Consider the following 21,103-nt stretch of genomic DNA (forward strand, 5'->3'; position numbering starts at 1 on the left):
GGCTCTGCAGATCCATATATGCTCGGTGGTAACAAATGCACATCCCACAAGCAACTTAACTAAATGGATAAGTGACTGTTCTTCCAAGATTTTGAATATTTCAATAAATAAATCAGTAAATTTATGTCAGCCTTAGTTAATTCCAAATAAAATGCTGACATTCTCTAAAAGGTTATTTAGTAAAGACACTCTTCCAAGTTAAAATTGTGAAGGAGAGGATTAAGAAATTAGGAATGGCCATCTATTGAGCATGCTGAAAGCTACACACCTTAAAAGAATCCTAGACACTCCCACTCCCTCCTTTGTCCTTGGTTTCCTGCACTGCTTTAATGAAGATCAAAATAAGCTCGAGGGACAGCACCTCATCTTTTAACTAGGCACATTAAGCCTTCTGGACTCAACAAGGAGTTCATCAATTTCAGATCATAACATCTGCCCCCCATTTTTTCCCCATTAGTGATGATTCTACTATTTTCATTTACACCTCCTCTAAACACATTTTTTGTTTCTTTACTTGTCCCATTACTATCTCCTTTTGCTTGCACGGTCATTTCTTTTGTAATTTAAGCTCTCCTGCCGCCCATCTTACCACAGGCCTTACCTTTTGTTCTTTCCTTGCCTCCCCACCTTTCTATTACATCACTAAGTACTCTCACTTCTGACACAGGGTCATCGACCTGAAATGTTAACTGTTTCTCTCTCCAGAGATGCTGCCAGACTTGCTGAATATTTCCCCCATTTTCTGTTTTTATTTCAGATTTCCAGTATCCACAGTATTTTGTTCTTGTAGTAATCTAGTATAGATCACGGTAGTGATGTGATAAACACAACAATATTGTCAATTTTTTAAAACTTTGAGCCTAGACTTTAGGTACAGAACAGATGAGGGAAGATTGTTATTCAAGATGGGGACCAATGCATTTCACCTTCTTTTGCAACTTGTACTTGTCCCATATAGTTCTTTGCATAGACATGATTGGGCAGCCACCAGGTAGCAGAAATTGTCCCCAACACTTATACAGCTCACTAATTGCATAAGTTGCAGAATATACTGCTTTATATCAGGAGAATTATAGCACTTAATTCAATATGTTGTTCTGCTGCAACAGTGGAGCAGTGGGTAATCACGGTAGGTCCCTTTGGATCACAAAATCTAACTGGTGTAAACACACACCTCTGAAATCAATTAGAAGGTATTTTCTGTTGCTTTGAAAGTTATTCTATAGGTTAGAAACCATTACCGAAGCACCAAGTCCATCCCTCGTCTGGCAACTGTCTGAGGCTGAACCAGACCATCCGTAACCTTAGTGCCATATTTGAAAGAGAGATAAACTTCTGACTACATATGCACTTCATCATCAAGACTGTCTACTTCTACTTCTGTAGCATCTGCCTCAGTTCATCTGTTGCTGAAACCCTCATCCATGCCTTTGTTACCTCTAGACTTGATTATACCCATGCTGCCCCGGCCAGCCTCCCATCTTCCAACCTACATAAACTTGAGGTCATCCAAAACTCTGCTGCCCGTATCTTAACTCATACCAATACCAGATAGACTGCAGCAGTACAAGGTGGCAGACCACCATTTTCTCAAGGGCAATTAAGGATGGGAAACAAATGTTGACCTTGCCAGTGATGCTCACATCCCATGAAAGAATAGAAAAAAACAAGTTCCATTCATCCATCACACACGCATGTTGACTAACATTGGCTCCCAGTCTGGCAACATCTCCGTTTTTAAATTCTCATCTGTGGTTTCAAATCCGTCCATAGCTGCACCCACTCCCTCTCCTGTAACCTCCTCCAGTCCTCCAAGTGTTAGAGATCTATGTGTTCCTCCAATTCCGGCATCTGGCGCATCCCCAATATTAAGCGACCACCACTGGCGGTCATGCCTTCAGCTATCTAGGCCCCAAGCTTGGGAATTCCCTCCCTAAACCCCTCTGCCTCTCCATCTTTCTCTCCTCCCTTAAGACGCTTCTTAAAACCTACCTCTTTGACCAAGCTTTCGGTCAACTGGCTTGATATCTCTTTCAGTGATTTGGGTATCAAATTTTAATTCCGCCATGGGACATTTTGTTACTGTTGAAGATATTGTTACCCAAGGCCACAGAAATCAGCAAGAAATGACTGATCCCTTTTCCTCTTTTTTAATGCTTTTCCGCCACTCCCAAGTATGAGTTAGAAATTTGCATGCAACACCAGAATGTGAGAAACATGTCTCCAATCATTTTTAATATACACTAGTGAATCTCCTGTGACAATGCAAGCAGTAAATTAGAGGATACATTATGTGATGACGAGCATTTATGCATATATTGCACAATATATTACTCTGCTGCTAATATCTTGTGTTGCAAGTGGATCTTTTTAAGGTCAGAAAGGTAATTCTGAATTAATTACTGTTTCGCCATGAAGATTGAATTATATCTATAGACCATTCTGAAGTTAAATATTTTGTTTGTATTCTGATATAACTATTATATAATTAAGTGCCCACATTTATAATGGAAACTGTTGATGTAAACTTGTCATATTGTAATTACAGCCTTTAACCAGTGGTGGTACTGCAGTATCTCTACAGAATGGGGAACGGCAGGGGTGGAGGGGATACAAGGTACAATCACAACATGACAAATTTACATATCCTGTTTTCATCATCAGTATGTACATCAGAAGTTAAAATGGAAAAGGCGGCAGGAAGTGCACACTGAAGCAATATTTTCTTGTAGATTTAAACATATTAAGTAATTAGGATTAAAAGTTAACAATTTTTTTCTAGTGGTATATATAAAAAAGAAATGTACAATTTATATTTAAGCAAGCAATGGGTTGAACACCCTCATCAAGTTTCATTCAAATGCCCCTCAACCTGCACATTGAAGTAATTCTCTATACTGGCCTCCTTCCGTGAGAAAAATTGTTTATCGTCACAGTGCGCTACACTATTCTGAAAATTCTGAAAATAACTAATGTTTAAGCGATGAGAACATATTTTAGCTTTCAAAGGCTGAATTTGGTATGGCACTTTACCAGCTTCTGCTGATTGTATCACCTTATGCTCTGTTAATGAGGATCACGCACTTAATGACAATCATTTTTGAGCAACACTGTTAAAATCAATTTGCAGAATATCAATAAATAACTGAAATCCTTTCAACAAAATGCCTGCAAGTGCAATTAAGGAAAGTTCACCAGCCAAATGAATGTAATAAACATTCAACCATTTTAATTGCTCTGGTATCCAGCCACTTGGCCTTTGGCCAATAAATCCATTTTCATGCAAGACAAACAATGCAATGTAGAAAGGTTTCCTCCTCGTTACCATCGCTAGCCAGATTATAGGGTTGTTGTTTTGTGACTTAAATGATTGAATATATTTCTACATTAAGTATTTTGTTAACTTTATTGGTGTAATCTTTATAGCAAACTCATGCTCAACTGTTGGATCTAACATGCTGTTGCAATGTGTCCCTAAAATCTGAGGCTGCTATCTTTATCTGTATTCGCTACAATTCTGATGTCGCAATATGAAATATAATATCCAACTCAGTTACAGGATACTAAGAGTTAGATTGTTTATTTTTTGAAAATCATATTGACTTTTATCAAACTAACAAACGTTAGTTTTGATGACTTATGAATTATGCAAAATCTACAAATGTTAGTTCATAAGGAGAAATGGTATTAGCAAATATGAATTTTAGTGTAGTGCCATTAAAATTAGTGCCTCAAACTGTGTACGCGTCCATATTTAATTATAATATACAGTATTAGTGTTAATTTTAATACACAAAATGTTAATTTCACCCAGCGCAACCAAAATGTAAACAGATGTCTTTACCTGCAGATTGGTTCGTACAGTAACAACCAGCTTTAGCCAAGATGGAAACTTGGAAATTATTTTAATGATAAAGGAAGCAATTGTGTCACCATAATCAGGCTTGTGGAATTCAGCTTCATTTAAGCCATCTACTAAAATAACATAGTCATCTGCAGGGATCTTCTTTTCTGCAGGACAACATTAAAATTAATAACAATTTGTTACTACACAGAATCCATATTTCCAAACATCCCAACTGTTGTGTCCCACCGAGTCACCCAGACCATTCTGGATCATAATCATTCGCTGTGTATGTTTTCTGCACGTCACCTTCAGCTGTTTTGCCAATTACTAAGTCTTGTGTCCTCTGGTTCACGATCCTTCCACCAATGAACGCCTATATCAAATCCTCTCAAACTCCTCTCCTCTAAGAAAAGCAATCCCAGCTTCTCCAGCTTATCAACTAATTGAAGTCCTTCATGCCCGGAACCATTCTTATGAATCCTTTCTGCACCCTCTCTCAAGCCTTTCACCCTTCCTAAAGTGTGCTATCCAGAATTGGACACAATACTCCAGTCGAGGCCTAACCAGTGTTTTATAAAAGGTTCATGATAAGTTCCTAGCTTTTGTATTCATTTATAAAGCTCAGGATTCCATATGCCTTTTTAACTACTTTCTCAAACTACCCTTCCACCTTCAACGGTTTGTGCACGTATACCCACAAGTGTTTCTGCTCCTGCACCACTTCAGAATTGTACCTTTTAGTTTATACTGCGTCTCCTCGTTCTTCCTACCAAAATGTATCACTTTGCATTTGTGCTAAATTGCATCCGCCACATGTCCGCCCATTGCACCAGCCTGTCTATGCCCCCTTGACGTCCATCACTATCCTCCTCACAGTTCACAATGCTTCAAAGTTTTGTGCTGTCTGCAAATTTTGAAATGGTGCCCTGAACACCCAAGTTTCAGTCATTAATGCAGAATAAAAAAAAAGCAGTGGTGATAGTAACGTCCCCAAGTAACAACACTATATACCTCCCTCGAGTCTGAAAAATAACTGTTCTCCTATCTTTGTTTCCTATCACTCAGCCAACTTCGTATCCACGCTGCCACATTCCCTTTTATTCCATGGGCTTCAACTAAGCTGACAAGCCTATCATGTGGCACATTATCAAATGCTGTTTAGCTCAGATGGTTAGCGCATGGTGTATCTACCCACAAGATTATGTGTTCAAACCCTAGCATGAAGAACTTGGCTACTTTGTTCGTATGGTCATCAATTCATCTCAGATGTCACAGAGGTGAGAAGGTAACAGAGTAAAGTATATTATAATACAATGCTCCCACCCTGCAAATATCTACATATGCTATGAAGCATCAACCCAGGTGTCTTAAAGCATCATCAACCCACCATTAACCACACAGAATTTAGCAAAGAAAAGTCTCCATGAGCATGATTGCTATTTCCTTAGTAACTACAATTTTTTTTTTTTAATGAAAAATTAGAGAAATATCGGAGAACAAATTAACATTACAGGCCATATTTTGTATATTATTAATGCACAAACTGGCCAAAGTGTGTAACAGATACCTTGTAAATAGCAAATCAGCACAATTTGCTGGCCAATTGGCAACACTCCACCATTAGCTTTGTGAAAACAGGATCTCGTGCTTAACCTCCCCATGATTTTCATGAAGTTGCTGAAATTGCATATTAATTGCCCATCAAAAGTATCTCAGAAAGTTAAGTCTTGTAATTAACAGTGTAAGTAGCCTTTTAACAACTTGATAATCATTAATGACTTCCAATCAACTCTCTTGCCCAGGAAGTAAACAATTAAAAGCATGGAGTCACATTCCTTCCAGCTGAGAGTTGTTTCAGGACATTTTTTAAACTTCAAATTTTTAACATTTTCTTACTTTTCCTTTCTGCCTCTATTTTTCTCTGTCTAATCTTTCTTTCCCTCTCTTTATTTCTCCTTCTGATTTGATTTTGAATTCACCCACTCTAACTTACCCTCCTTCTCAGTTTACCTGTTTATTTCTCAATCCATTAATTTCAATGACTAAGGATACACCGTCTGTCCCATTGTTCATAAAGGTCACAGAGGTCCTATTGTGCTTGCTGCGCAGTTGCCAGCTCACAATTCCAGAAACTTCGTTGGCAAAAAATTTTAAAAACCTTTAGGTTCGCAAACAGGTCTAACTAATGGAGTACTCCACAAGAGTGGAGCGGCACAGTGGCGCAGTGGTTAGCACCGCAGCCTCACAGCTCCAGGGACCCGGGTTCGATTCCGGGTACTGCCTGTGTGGAGTTTGCAAGTTCTCCCTGTGTCTGCGTGGGTTTCCTCCGGGTGCTCCGGTTTCCTCCCACAAGCCAAAAGACTTGCAGGTTGGTAGGTAAATTGGCCATTATAAATTGTCACTAGTATAGGTAGGTGGTAGGGAAATATATAGGGACAGGTGGGGATGTCTGGTAGGAATATGGGATTAGTGTAGGATTAGTATAAATGGGTGGTTGATGTTCGGCACAGACTCGGTGGGCCGAAGGGCCTGTTTCAGTGCTGTATCTCTAATCTAATCTAAGAAGTCCTGCTCCAGCAAAATCTGGCCATATATGAGTATTTCAAGGTTTAATTTTTAATGTTTGCAATCTGCTTTTAAAACAATACAGGCCTATTCATTCTTAAATAAAGCATGTCCTATGCTGGAATATACCTCCAGTAAACACTAATTATACCTACATACCCATCAGACATCTTAGCCAAACCATTAAATTCTATTAGAACCTTACCCTTTATCAGGTTTGCAAGAGGCTCCAAAATACCTCTCTTAAATGCAGCCACGGGATCCTGGACACAAGAACGTAGACTGAGCATGCTCTGTATTTGCGATTCCTTCAGCAGCAAATCCCTGAATGCTGCTAGCTGAGGTGCACGACACAGCAAAGCTGCTACACTGTGGACAAATTCTGGTACAAGGCAGGTGTAAGTGTTATCAGCCTGGCAGTAGTGATAAGCAACAACCTGTTTAAAAAAAAAAGATTTGTATTTCTGTAATTTTTTTCTATATATAACAGAGATTTCCTATGGTCCAAAAGCAAAATATTCCAGATGCTGGAAATCTGCTTGAGGTTATATCAAATAATCATATGATTAGTGATGATACTTAGCACGTTCCACATACTGAGTGCAGGGAAAATATACTATTTGTTCATATCTCTGATGTAAAGAAAACCATCGGCTGGTGCACAGCCTATTTCAACTCAAAAGAATGTTTATTAATTTTGTCATCAATAACATCCCAGTAGCTGGTGTACGAGGGCTTTATGATCCTTGGTCATGCTTATTTATCTATATAATAGACAGGAAAAGGTGCACTATGGATCACAGGGGACACAAAGGCTTCTTACAGCAGTGATGCTGAATCCGCAAAAATATCTGGAGTTAGAACCTCAAAATCGTGACTATTGTCCATAAAATTTAGTACTTAGATGTTGGAACTGCCCCTGTAAAAAGTTCTCACTGCATCAGTTTGCTGTTCTAAATGCAGCTTAAGCATGACATTTTAGCTGGCACTTGGCTGCTTGGATTTCCAAATGGACAAATCCTGTGCATGCCATTTTTACTCTTGCTATTGTAGTTCTAAATGAGCAGAGTGTCCCTGAACTGTCCGTACCATATGACAACCAGGCAGAAAATTATCTCAATCATCTTACATGGCCTGGAATAAACAACAACATGGTAGGCTTGATGGAATTGTGTAGCAGTACTGGGTGAGTTTTGGTGGAGCTAAGATTCAGTAGGGTGAGTTACTTGGGTTTGGCACACAGGAAGGGAGCCTTGGGATTTGGGAGTATTAATGGGGGTCTAAGAAATGGCAGATGTAGGCTTTACAGGAGGGGTTGAGGTGGGGTATGTGGAGAAACAATGGGGTTGTGGTTTGTGGACTTTGAGAAGAGCTGAAGCCTGGAAGGATTAGGGTGGAACCCTGTAATATGATAGCACTAAGAGGGAGTCCAGGTGTCTAAGACCAATGGGAAATGGAGCCCAAGGCTTTGGTAGTATTGGTGCAGGTTCCCAGGTCTATAGGTAGACAGAAATTAGTGAAGGTGCCTGCTGAGTACATGGTGTTACGATCCAGTTAGGGACCGTTAATGTTTAAAAAGAGAGCTGAATTCCCAATTTCTAAAACAAAATTACGTCACAAAATTTCACATTTTAAACAAATATTTACTGTAAAGCAAAACACTAACACAACACATATATTTTAAACTTAAAATCTTAACAGAACATGAAGACAATACTTTAAACTCTAAATCTCAACAGAGATTTGACTGTTACTTCCACCCTAAGAGTTTCCCTATATATTACAGGATCTCAGTGATTTGTTCACTTCTCTTGGGACCAATCCAAAGTGTATCGCAGCTCTTAGGAATTCACTTTGATTCCTTAGTTTCTCAGCTCTCTTCTGAGGTATGAGGTTGCCTCCCGAATCTGGACTTCCCAGCTTCAACACAGCCTTACTCAAAACAGAAATATCCCTGGTTCCCGATGGCCTCTTTTCTCCAGAGTCCAACTGACTTCCAAAAGTCAAGAGCTTTCTCTGTAACCAATAGCCTGTCCAAAGCCAACAGTTTTCAAAAAGCCAACTGCTCATCTGTCAGCAAGCACAAAGATCAAAACACCAATAGGCACCTCTTGCATCACCTAACTCCACAGCAACAATATACATGTGGAATGTTCCAGATAGCAATTTAAACTAATTATTTCCAACTCCAAATCTTCTTTGTTCTGGGAAATCATGTGAATAATTTAACCACCTGATTGAGGCAGCTGCATACACACTGCCTCCATCAAGAAGTTCAGAGAGGGTCCCATTGTTTAGGGTATCACACTTCCCACTATGACCTTACTAAATAAACATGGGCCACCCTTTGATTTGTAATCACCCTAGCTTTGTTTGCCAGCTTTGCAAACCAGGTGTTTTCATTTGGCCTGCATTAAAAAAATTCAATTCCTCTAGAAAATTAATACAAACCATAAGTTAGATAATTATAACAATGGACAATGAACATGAAGCCCTAGGCTCACAACACTCAAAATCTCATCGAAACACACAGATTCTGAAGGGGCTTGACACGGTAGACAGAGAGATGGTTTCCCCTGGCTGGGGAATCTAGAACAAGGGCACAGCCTCAGGATAAGAGGTTGATTAATTAGGACTGAGATGAGGAGAAATTTCTTCACTCAGAGGGTTATGAACCTTTGGAATTCTCGACCCTGAGGGATGCACACGTTCCATCTTTGAGTATATTCAAGGCTGGGATAGATTTTTGATCACTCAGGGAATCGTGGGATATAGGAAGTGGGCAAGAAAGTGGAGTTGAGACCAAAGATTAGCTATGATCGTATCGAATGGTGGAGCAGGATCAAGGGGCCATATGGTCCACTGATGCTCCTATTTCTTATGTTCTTATGGTGTCCCAGGAGTTGGAAAATTCCTGTAGAGTCCCCCTGAGGTATAGGAGAGCTGGGAATGGGCTGCATGGGTTTGGAGGCATCAAAGTGATGTCAAAAACTGAGATGGATGTGGGGTGGGAGGGGGCTGTACTGTGTCTATAAGGAGTTGGAGAGTCTGGAGGTTTGGGGAAAGGTATCTGGGAATCTAAGAATATTGAGGGGATAGGATCTCAAGTCTGGCATCACTGGGAAAACTAATATATGCAGTATGAAAGTGGACAGAGTCTGGGACCATAATCTTTCAAACATCCATGCGTAAGAAAATTACTCAAGGGTACTAGTGGATTACCTCTTCAAAACAGAAAAAAAGGAACAACATCAAGTACATATAAATTATAACATGAGAATAGGCCATTCAACCCAAACAATCCATGTCAATGTTTACCCTCCGTATGAGGAAATAGGTCAAATCACATTTACCCACCTGGAAATATTTGTCTTCTACCTAGCCTGTCCCAACTATTAATCATTTTAAACACTTTTGCATGGTCCTGTAATTTGTGTTGTTCTAATGATAAATGCTTCAAATTTTCAAGTCTTTAATCCCCATAACAGGGAATCCTAGTAAAGCTGCACTTTTTAAAGCCTCAATTATTTATGCTATAGTGTGGAACTCATTACTGCACACAGTACTCGAACTGCATTTATATTCAATAACAATTACATGTCTGAAGTTTAATATGATTTGTATTGGCAAAAAAGGGTGGTCACAACATTCAGTGAGCCTCCAGCTCAGAAAAAAAAAATTTTTTTTCTATTAAGTCGCTTCTACTTTCTCCAGGGCCAGTCAGGTCCTGACAAGACAGCGACAAGATACACTGCAGCAACTTACCATGACTTCTTCAACAGCACCTTCCAAACCTGTGACCTCTTCCACCTACAAGAACTAGGACAGCAGACGCATGGGAACACCACCATCTGCAAGTTCATCTCCAAGTCACACACCATCCTGACTTGGAAATATATCACCTTTCCTTCACTGTCACTGGATCAAAATCCTGGAACTCCCTCCCTAACAGCACTGTGGATGTACCCGCACCAGATGGTCTGCAGCAGTTCACCACCAGCATCTCAAGGGCAATTAGTGATGGGCAATAAATTCTGGTCTTGCCAGCGACGACCACATCCCATGAAAAGAATTTTTAAAAAGAAACCGCACCATCACAATTTTCAGGTAATTCAAATATAATGGTAGGAAATTTAAGTTTCCCATCTCCTATTACAACCTATGTGAGTCACAGTTTGTTTTTAAAAAAATAATCATGCTAAAGCACTGGACTGGATTTTGCAGTCAGTGTGCTGACCTCAAAGAAAACTGCCCACAAAGAGCTAGCAATCTGAATGGCATGGTTTTCTCCCTTCCTGTCAGTTTAAATCTGGCACTAAGTCAAGTGAATCTCTTGCGGTGCAGCAACAGCAAGTAAGCAGGCAAGCAGCCAATCACACTGATGTAGTCACACACAGCCAACCAGGGGGTCAAAACACTTAATATTCTTCATTTTTGATATAAATTTTCAAATGGTGAAATAAATGATGACTGGATTAAAACATGGAAGCTAAAGTAAAGATAAAAAGACTTTTAAAAGATTATTTTTTTAAATGTGATTTTTTTTGGAGAATTTGACATCCATAAATATAAAATTAACTTCTTAGGGTCAGTGAGGGTGCTTAGTAGTAACTAGGAATTTAGTAGACCATTAAAAATCTAGTTACACACCCTTCAACAAGGTGTCATTTTTTCCAAAGGTTTTTAAAGCGGGACTAATGGGGCAAGAGTGAAAGTTCCCACCAATTCAGTCTGGGGTGCCTCAACAGCGCACCCACAGGAAAATCACACAATCACTCATAGTAACTTCTGGATTTCTGTGCATGTGTGGATTCAAGACATTACTGTCTGTTTCAGTGGACGTTACCATTGTAAAATCTGGGCCTTATTTTAAAAAATGCTGTTTATGGTGGCCGTCCATCTGACATTCAACTTGATAGGGCACAGAATGTAGCGGACTTCAATGTCAATTACCAAGAGTGGCCTGGTAGCACCAAAACTGACTGAGCTGCCGAGTCCGGAACTGGGCCTGTGGAAGGTGCTGAGGGAACCAACATGAGGGAAAAACCTACTTGACTTCGTCCCCACCAATCTATCTGTCGCAGATGCATCTATCCACGACAGTGGTGCTAGGAGTGACCACCGCATAGTCCTTGTGGAGACAAGTTCTGTCTTCACACTGAGGAGACCCCTCCGTCCTGCTGTGTGGCACTATCACTGTGCTAAAAGAAATAAAACGCAGAACAAATATAGCAGCTCAAAACTGGGCATCCATGAGGTGCAGTGGGCCATCAACAACGAATTGTATTACACCACAAGCTGTAACCTCATGGCCCATCATATCCCTCACTCTACCATTAATATTAAGCCAGGACACCAACCTTGGTTCAAAGAGGAGTGTCGAAGAGCATGCGAGGAGCAACACCAGAAGCTAAAGCTAAAATACCAACCTGGTGAAGCTACAGCACAGGACTACATGTATGCTTAAAAGCAGAAGCAGCATGCTATGGGCAGAGCTAAGCAATCCCACAACCAATGGATCAAATCAAAGGTCTGCAGTCCTGCCACATCCAGTCATGAATGTGGTGGACAATTAAACACAAGGTTTCAAAAACAACCCCATCCACAATGACGGAGGCGCCCAGCATGTCTGTACAAAAGACAAGGTTCAAGCACTTGAAACCATCTTCAGCTAGAAGTCCAGTAGACAATACATCTGGGCCTCCTCCTGAGGTCCCCACCATCACAGATGCCAGTCTTCTGACAATTTGATTCTCTCCACGTAATATGAAGAAATGGCTGAAGGTATTGGAAACAGCAAAGGCTGGGGGTCCTGACAACTTCCCGGCTATAGTACTGAAGACTTGTGCTCCGGAACTAACTGTGCCCTTAGCCAAGTTGTTCCAGTACAGCCAGAACTCTGGCATTTACCAAACAATGTGGAAAACTGCCGAGGTATATCCTGTGCACAAAAAGCAGGATAAATCCAATCCAGCCAATTACTGCCCCATCAATCGACACTCCATCATCAGCTATGTGATGGAAGGTGTCGTCGACAGTGCTATCAAGCAGCACTTACTCAGCAACAATTTGATTATCGACGCGCAGTTTGGGTTCCACCAGGACCATTCAGCTCCAGACATTGCAGCCTTAGTCCAAATATGGGCAAAAAAGCTGAATTCCAGAAATAAGGTGAGGTGGGAGTGACTGCTTTTGATATCGAGACAGCATTTGACTGAGTGTGGCACCAAGGAGCCGCAGCAAAATTGAAGTTAACGGGAATCGGGGGACAACTCTCCACAGGCTACGGTCATAGCTAGCACAAAGGTTGTGGTTGTTGGAGGCCAATCATCTCAGCCCCAGGACATCATTGCTGGAGTTCCTTAGGATAGTGCCTTAGGTCCAACCATCATCAGCTACTCATCAATGATCTTCCCTCCAGCGTAAGGTCAGAAAGTGGGGATGTTCGCTGCTGACTGCAGCAATTCCTCAGATACTGAAACAGTCCGTGCCTGCACGCTGCAAAACCTGAACGATATTTAGGCTTGTGTGTGGCTTGTATTAAGTGTCAAGTAACATTCGCACCATACAAATGGTAAGCAATGACCATCTCCAACAAGCCAGAATCTATTCATCTCCCCCTGACATTCAACTGCATAATCATCGCTGAATTCCCCACTATCAATATCCTGGGGGGTTACCATTGACATGAAACTGAACTGCACTAGCCATATAAATACTGTGGTTACAAGAACAGGTCAGAGGCTGGGAATTCTGCAGCGAGTAATTCGCCTCCCATCTCCCCAATGCCTGTCCACCATCTACAAGGCACAAGTCAGGAGTGTGATGGAATATTCTCCACTTGACTGGATGAGTGCAACTCTAACAACACTCAAGAAGCACAACATCATCCAAATCAAAGCTGTCCGCTTGATTGGCACACCATCAGCAACCTTTAATATTCACTCACTCCAACACCAGCACACAGTGGCAGCAGTGTGAACCATCCACAAGATGTAGTGCAACAACTCGCCAAGGCTCCTTAGACAGCACCTTCTAAACCCACAACCTGTACCCACCTAGAAAAGCAAGGGCAACAGAAGCAAGATAACACCACCTGCAAGCTCCCCTTCAAGTCAGACACTATCCTGACTTGAGATATATCACCGTTCCTTAAAAGTCACTGGGTCAAAAACCTGGAACTTCCTAATCCCACTGCGGGTGTACCTGCACAATATGGACTGCAGCAGTTCAAGAAGATCACCACAACCTTTTCAGGGGCATTTAGGGATGGGCTTGCCAGCAAGCTCACATTCCAAGAACGAGTTTTTAAAAAGTTCATTTTTGTAGCTGACTGCTCAGTTCTCTAGGGAGGGAAGTTTTTTTTTTAATCTTGCACCTATGCTCAATGCAAAAAATTTAAGTTAGTTCATCAGATCTGTTTCTGGGTCCAGAAACTCTTTCTGCCAATTTACAAACTTTTCTTTTTGTTACCATTTACCATCTTGTTACAAAGAACAAAGAACAGTACAGCACAGGAACAAGCCATTCGGCCCTCCAAGCCTGCGCGGATCTTGATGCCTGCCTAAACTAAAGCCTTCTCCACTTCCGGGGCCCATATCCCTCTATTCCCTTCCTATTCATATATTTGTCAAGATGTCTCTTAAACGTCGCTATCGTACCTGCTTCCACCACCTCCCCTGGCAGCAAGTTCTAGGCACTCACCACCCTCTGTGTAAAAAACTTGCCTCACACATCCTCTCTAAACTTTGCCCCTTGCACATTAAATCTATGTCCCCTAGTAACTGACTCTTCCACCCTGGGAAAAAGCTTCTGACTATCCACTCTGTCCATGCCGCTCATGACTTTGTAAACCTCTATCATGTCGCCTCTCCACCTCCGTCGTTCCAGTGAAAACAATCCGAGTTTTTCCAACCTCTCCTCATAGCTAATGCCCTCCAGACCAGGCAACATCCTGGTAAACCTCCTCTGTACCCTCTCCAAAGCCTCCACGTCCTTCTGGTAGTGTGGTGACCAGAATTGCACGCAATATTCTAAGTGTGGCCTAACTAAGGTTCTGTACAGCTGCAACATGACTTGCCAATTTTTATACCCTATGCCCCGACCGATGAAGGCAAGCATGCCGTATGCCTTCTTGACTACCTTATCCACCTGCGTTGCCACTTTCAGTGACCCGTGGACCTGTACGCCCAGATCGCTCTGCCTGTCAATACTCCCAAGGGTTCTGCCATTTACTGTATACCTCCCACCTGCATTAGACCTTCCAAAATGTATTACCTCACATTTGTCCGGATTAAACTCCATCTGCCATTTCTCCGCCCAAGTCTCCAACCGATCTATATCCTGCTGTATCCTCTGACAATCCTCATCATTATCCGCAACTCCACCAACCTTTGTGTCGTCCGCAAACTTACTAATCAGACCAGCTACATATTCCTCCAAATCATTTATATATACTACAAACAGCAAAGGTCCCAGCACTGATCCCTGCGGAACGCCACTAGTCACATCCCTCCATTCAGAAAAACACCCATCCACTGTTTCCCTCTGTCTTCTGTGACTGAGCCAGTTCTGTATCCATCTTGCCAGCTCACCTCTGATCCCGTGTGACTTCACCTTTTGCACCAGTCTGCCATGCGGGACCTTGTCAAAGGCTTTACTAAAGTCCATATAGATAACATCCACCGCCCTTCCCTCATCAATCATCTTCGTCACTTCCTCAAAAAACTCAATCAAATTTTTAAGACACGACCTCCCCTTCACAAAACTATGCTGTCTCTCGCTAATAAGTTTGTTTGTTTCCAAATGGGAGTAAATCCTGTCCCGAAGAATCCTCTCTAATAATTTCCCTACCACTGACGTAAGGCTCACCGGCCTATAATTTCCTGGATTATCCTCAACACCCTTCTTAAACAAAGGAACAACATTGGCTATTCTCCAGTCCTCTGGGACCTCACCTGTAGCCAATGAGGAGGTAAAGATTGCTGTCAAGGCCCCAGCAATTTCTTCCCTTGCCTCCCTCGGTATTCTAGGATAGATCCCATCAGGCCCTGGGGACTTATCTACCTTAATGCTTTGCAAGACACCCAACACCTCCTCCTTTTTGATAATGAGATGACTGAGACTATCTGCACTCCCTTCCCTAGGCTCATCATCCACAAAGTCCTTCTCCTTGGTGAATACGGATGCAAAGTACTCATTTAGCACCTCACCCATTTCCTCTGGCTCCACGCATAGATTCCCATCTCTGTCCTTGAGTGGGCCAACCCTTTCCCTGGTTACCCTCTTGCTCTTTATATATGTATAAAAAGCCTTGGGATTATCCTTAATCCTGTTTGCCAATGACTTTTCATGACCCCTTTTAGCCCTCCTAACTCCTTGCTCAAGTTCCTTCCTACTGTCTTTATATTCCTCAAGTGCTTCATCTGTTCCTAGCCTTCCAGCCCTTACAAATGCGTCCTTTTTCTTTTTTTTTTACCATTTATACACAGAAGAGAATTTTATGCTTTGAAATTTGGGTGAATTAATTTTAAATGCTAGAATCTGGCTTGCATACCTATTTACTTGTCATGCAAATGATTACAGGTTCGGGTTTCTTAAGAAATGAATTTCTCCCTCCGAGTTAAAGGGTATGCCTCAGGAAGGAACAAGTCAAGGACTCATCATTTTTTGACCTTAAGAAATATTTTTGGTAATTCTGTTGAGGGAAGGCTCAGAGTTAATAACTTAGGAACTATTTTTAAACCAACTTTGCTAGTTAAATAAAGCCAAACTCAAATCCTGGCTGAAGGCATGTCGTCAGAAAAATTCCACACTGGATGCCAATTAACCACCCAAAAACCAAATATGGGATGACAGTCACAGAGCTATTCATCATTTTATGGGCTGTTGATATAGCTTCTGTCAGTAGCTATGCAGTATGACACAATTTAACCACTGTAACTTGGGATTTTTAGTTCTGCTGCTTTCATCTGATTGCTCAGTGTGGGAAAGACAAACATATGCCACATATGTTTTTATAACAAGAGCTATATCTCGCAAAGTTTGGTTATTATGCAGTCCAAATCACATTGGAGACTCTTGTTGGTCCCTGTCAAACACACAAAAAAAAACATTTTCTGAACTAACAACTGAGATGGGTGGTGGGGGGGGGGGGGGTCATCTTCATTTGTGTGTGCATGGATGGCATGCAAAGTTTGATAACCCATCATACTGGATACTCCCCAGTCTACACAAAATAAAATACATCTTAAAATGTGGTAAGCCAATCTCAAAGCCTGGGTTGGGCAGCAACCAGTGCCACGAGCAGAGAAATGAAAGAAGCTATATACACTGTGATAACAAATGCCATACTCAAGTACTTAATGAATTAACAATTTTTTAAAACTAATATATTTGCATTTTTAACCTGGTTATAAACCTGGTTACTTATTTGAAAAGATCAATAAAAGACAGCTAGCTGTCGCCTTACTTGCAGTATTTTAATGGAAAGTAAGTAGCTTACTATCAAAATACTGAATAAGCTGATAACAAAGTGTCTAGATGTGCCCTGGGCACATGGGCTCTTGTGTAACTACTCTGATTACTGTGTTGTACTTTATGGACACCAACTCCATTATTGAGCTCAGTCTCTCTCTGGCTTTGGATTGGCAAAAAGATTTTCAGTGTGATTTTCCAAAAATTCAGTCAGTCATATTGCAAAATTACAATGAAGTTCTGCAGTTTCTCAGGTAGAGAGTTCCTGATCTCACCATGCCATCATATTTCCTCATACACACACCTTCTTATAGGGAAATAACCACTCCCAGCTATTCATACACCTCCTGACAATTGATTGATTACAGAACAACATTCCTAATGTTTTGCTGTCCACTTTTGTAGCTAATGAATGTACACAGTGAGGGAAGAAAGCAAAGGAACCCACAACTGTATGTATATTTTAATTTTTAAAAAAATAGGAAAAACGTTTGCTCAGAATAATGAAATAAAGTTCTATAAATATGGAAATCTTATGGAGAGTGCCACTGATTTTTGGCTTTCATAGAAAAATGGGATGGAATCATGGAACGTGATTCCCAGAACACTTCTAAAAATGTTGGAATCCCACAAACTGAAGAATTTAACTTTTGCAATCATTGTAAACCAGTAACTGGAAAACAGCACATTATAGGCAAAGCCTTTCTTTCTCAGAACAAAAATAAGACACCATTGTGTAATGCCACTTCCAAAATACTATGAGCTCCAGAATCCCATGCAATCACCATAAATCAGCGTCCCTGCTTATGGAAAATCTGGCCAGAAAAAGCTAATTTCTCGGTCTCAAAAAAATACTGCCAAAGTGAAGGTGCAGTTTACCTGTGCTGCAAGTCTCTTCAAAGCTGCTTCTCTTCGTCTTTGTTGCTCAGGGGTTCCTGGAAAACCTCCACTGCTCAAAGTGTTGGTACTATGAGAGGTAGAAGAGATTTGGGGTGGTTGGCTCAGTGGAAGATCCTGGTGTAGGTCTGCATCTGTTGACAGTTTAAATAGGTTAATTGTAATAGTTAAATCAAAGAAAACTAGAACTTTAAACAGCATGCACCTTGTGCACGCACCCCAAATAAAAGTTGCTGACAGGATTTATTAAATCATTCACAAAAGTAAAGTATACACAGGTTAGGAAGCATCATTTGAAAGAGAGGTCTCAGATTCCAAACAATTGGCATTAGTGTGCATTTAAAGTCAGTGGGCCAGGTCTTGCTGGAAAGATAAAAGTTCATTAATGACGCATATTATTAGTGTGCAAATCATTCAGCAAGCGCAAGGCATTCAGAGATAGGCTTGAGTCATGAATATCCAGAACTTTTTGGTCAACTTATACCACTCGGCCATTTACTTCACAACATCATCTCGCCCTTAGCCTTCCTGCTATTTTTAAGATCTTGCTGGATTTGCACATTAATTGCTCATTAAACTAAGTTAAGTATGGTAATTAAGAGTGTAAGCACCTTTTCAACGACATGATACTTGTTAATGCAATATCAATCAACCGCTCTGGCCCAGAAAGCAAGCAATTATAAATGTGGATTGTTTTAGGCAATTAGTTAAAATATCAAATTCTACTTTTTTTCCCCCTTACTTATCCTTTTTGTCATTTTCCCCTCAAACCAATCTTTCTTTATATGGTTTGACTCAGCCACTCTAAATCATCTGCCTTCCTGTTTTTTGAAATCCTTAAATTGTGTTAGTTAAGGATACACCATTGGTCTCACCATTAACTAAGGTCCCACATGCCCCATTGCCTTCGCCACAGTGATCAACTTGCACTTCCAACAATTTATCATGTAAATTATATTCAAGCAGAAGGGTGCAGAAAAAAAGTTTAATGGGGTACAACATGAGCTGCCTGCTCTAGCAAGATCCAGCCCTGTATTTTACAAACATTTTTATATGGAAAAGTCTATGCAAATGCCGACACTATTAGGGAACTCGTCTCCTAATTCCTATAAGACCAAGTCAGCTACCTAAAAGAAATGAGTGCCATCATTGTAGAAATTATGTATTAGCATGTAGAAAACTAAATAATGCACTGGCTCAACAAAGAGAAAAATGTAGAAATCTGGTGGGAAACAAAAATAAGATATCCTTATTTTAAAGCACAAATAATAAACCATACCTGTGCTTTAATTTAAATATTTTGGCCATAGTGAACAACTGAACATGAACATTAATCTGTCAAATGAAAAGAGTTGCTTATGAGCTTCTTTAAAATCTAATTATCTGACAACAAAAATTCAAGTGTTCATAGCAAGTCCATCAAATGTATACAGATCTAACTTACATAACATCTAATAATGAAAGGAACTATTATAAGAAATGCTGGAAATATGCAGGCAACATGTTAAGAGAGAAGTTTTAACATCTCAGATTGATGACCTTTCATCAGAACTAGAAAACATAATGGATGGAACAGATTTTAAACGAGCACAGATGCCTGGAAAAGGTGGTGGAGTGGGGAACAGGCAGGCTAGCACAAAAGGGAAAGTCTGTGATAGGATGAGTGATTAAGTGACAAAAGAGATGATAGTACAGGTCAAAAGTGGGCAGTAATGGAAGTAAAGAAACAAAAGATGGGTCTAGTGGGGCTGGAATTGGCAACAGCAGAATCATTACCTGCACCTGCTGTCTGGGGAAAAAAAATGGGAACAGTGGCTATGACTTGAAATTGTTGAACTCAATGTTGAAGCCGAAAGGTTGTAAAATGTGTCACTGGCCTGTTGGCTATTTCCAGCATTTTCTATTTATATTTCAAATTTCTGGCATCCACAGTATTTTGCCTTTATAACTATAATAGAACACAGCCAATAGGTATATAACACATAAAGCCCAAGCAAAACACAATAAGAGATTAGAAAAGTATGTTAGCTGTACTTATGTAGATTTTGTTCATGTATTTCTTTCAAGTATGCGGTTTATTTCTCTATTTACAAAAGAACATGCATTTTCCTTAATTTGCAATGTCACCATGTCTATTAACCAAATGAATACAAACTATATTAAGTGATCTTATTAATACCCCAATGTTTACCTCCAAACACAGTATACATTTTAGTTATCTGCAATTACTAATAATGCCTTTATCAGCAGACTACTGGAACTTATTTAGTGATGCCCTGAATAAATGCCTCTTCTGGATCTTCCTTGGTTTAACTGCACCATAAATCAAGTATTGTGGACAGGAAACTCACTTTTTGAGAATACACTGGGGTTGTTTGATGCAATTTGTCTCATCCGACCTCCATGACAGCTCAGTGCCACCAGCCTGGAAATAATGGCTGTTTTCCCAAATCCAACATTTCCAACAATTACTGCTCCTTTGTTCTCTAGAGTCACTCCATTTTTCAGGTTCTCATCTATCTTCTGGAACAGCCAATCCCGACCAATAAATATTGAATCTGTAGTAATGCTTGGCACTTCAAACAATAATGGCTTTAAGACAATATCAACTGGCTTGTAGGGAGTAAATCGTGCTAAAAGAAATTTAAAAAAAATTAGACTGGATTAATTTTTTATCACTGATGTCTCTTAAAAATATACTCAGAACAGCATTACAATTTTCTCGGTCATTAGTAAGTGGTGCATTCAAGTATATTTTAGTTGCAAACATCATAAAGCTAAATATATGCCAATTAAGCCCAATGAAAACGAAGTATATGCATTACAACAGAAACTTGAAAAAACTTCAGGTTACATCTGTACCCAGAAATAATTAACTTTATACAAGTTTCAATTACAACTTAAATCATTTTAATGTTTTGTTTTGAATAGAACGCTGATTTGGTATTTGTGTGATACCACAACACACATCTCAGACAATAAAACTGAAGATTGCATTCAAACTATATTACAGTATTTTATACCATCAAGGCAGATCTAAGAAAATACTAGTTCGAATATGAATAATTAAATTTAAGTTAGCAATGCTTGGATAAAACAACTCCATAAATGTAATCCCTAAATGTAATTATTCAGCCTTTCCCCACTAAAATTTAACTAAAGGCAATTACCATTTCATTTTATATATTTATTAGTCCATTTTCTATTACAGATCATACTGTAATCAGAAATCTATTCAATAGCTTACCTCTGGTATCCATGTGTGACTGTGAAGAACCCTGCAACTGTGCTAGAAATCAACTACTTGGACAGGGTTGT

At 40.2% G+C, this 21,103-nt stretch overlaps 1 protein-coding gene across 5 annotated transcripts in view; it reads right to left on the bottom strand.

Annotated features, from left to right (window-relative positions):
* tanc1a (tetratricopeptide repeat, ankyrin repeat and coiled-coil containing 1a) overlaps window positions 1–21,103 on the bottom strand; it is a 291,461-nt gene that overhangs the window by 91,844 nt on the left and 178,514 nt on the right. For all 5 annotated transcript variants that reach the window (XM_068035280.1, XM_068035279.1, XM_068035278.1 and 2 more), the window contains 4 exons: window positions 20,137–20,418; window positions 17,768–17,919; window positions 6,618–6,849; window positions 3,845–4,011 (listed from right to left, as the gene is read on the bottom strand). In XM_068035280.1, coding sequence (XP_067891381.1) covers window positions 3,845–4,011; window positions 6,618–6,849; window positions 17,768–17,919; window positions 20,137–20,418 — 833 coding nt within the window. The remainder of the gene's footprint in view (window positions 1–3,844; window positions 4,012–6,617; window positions 6,850–17,767; window positions 17,920–20,136; window positions 20,419–21,103) is intronic.

This window comes from Heterodontus francisci, chromosome 7 (assembly GCF_036365525.1).
Source record: "Heterodontus francisci isolate sHetFra1 chromosome 7, sHetFra1.hap1, whole genome shotgun sequence".
NCBI classification, from domain to species: domain Eukaryota; kingdom Metazoa; phylum Chordata; class Chondrichthyes; order Heterodontiformes; family Heterodontidae; genus Heterodontus; species Heterodontus francisci.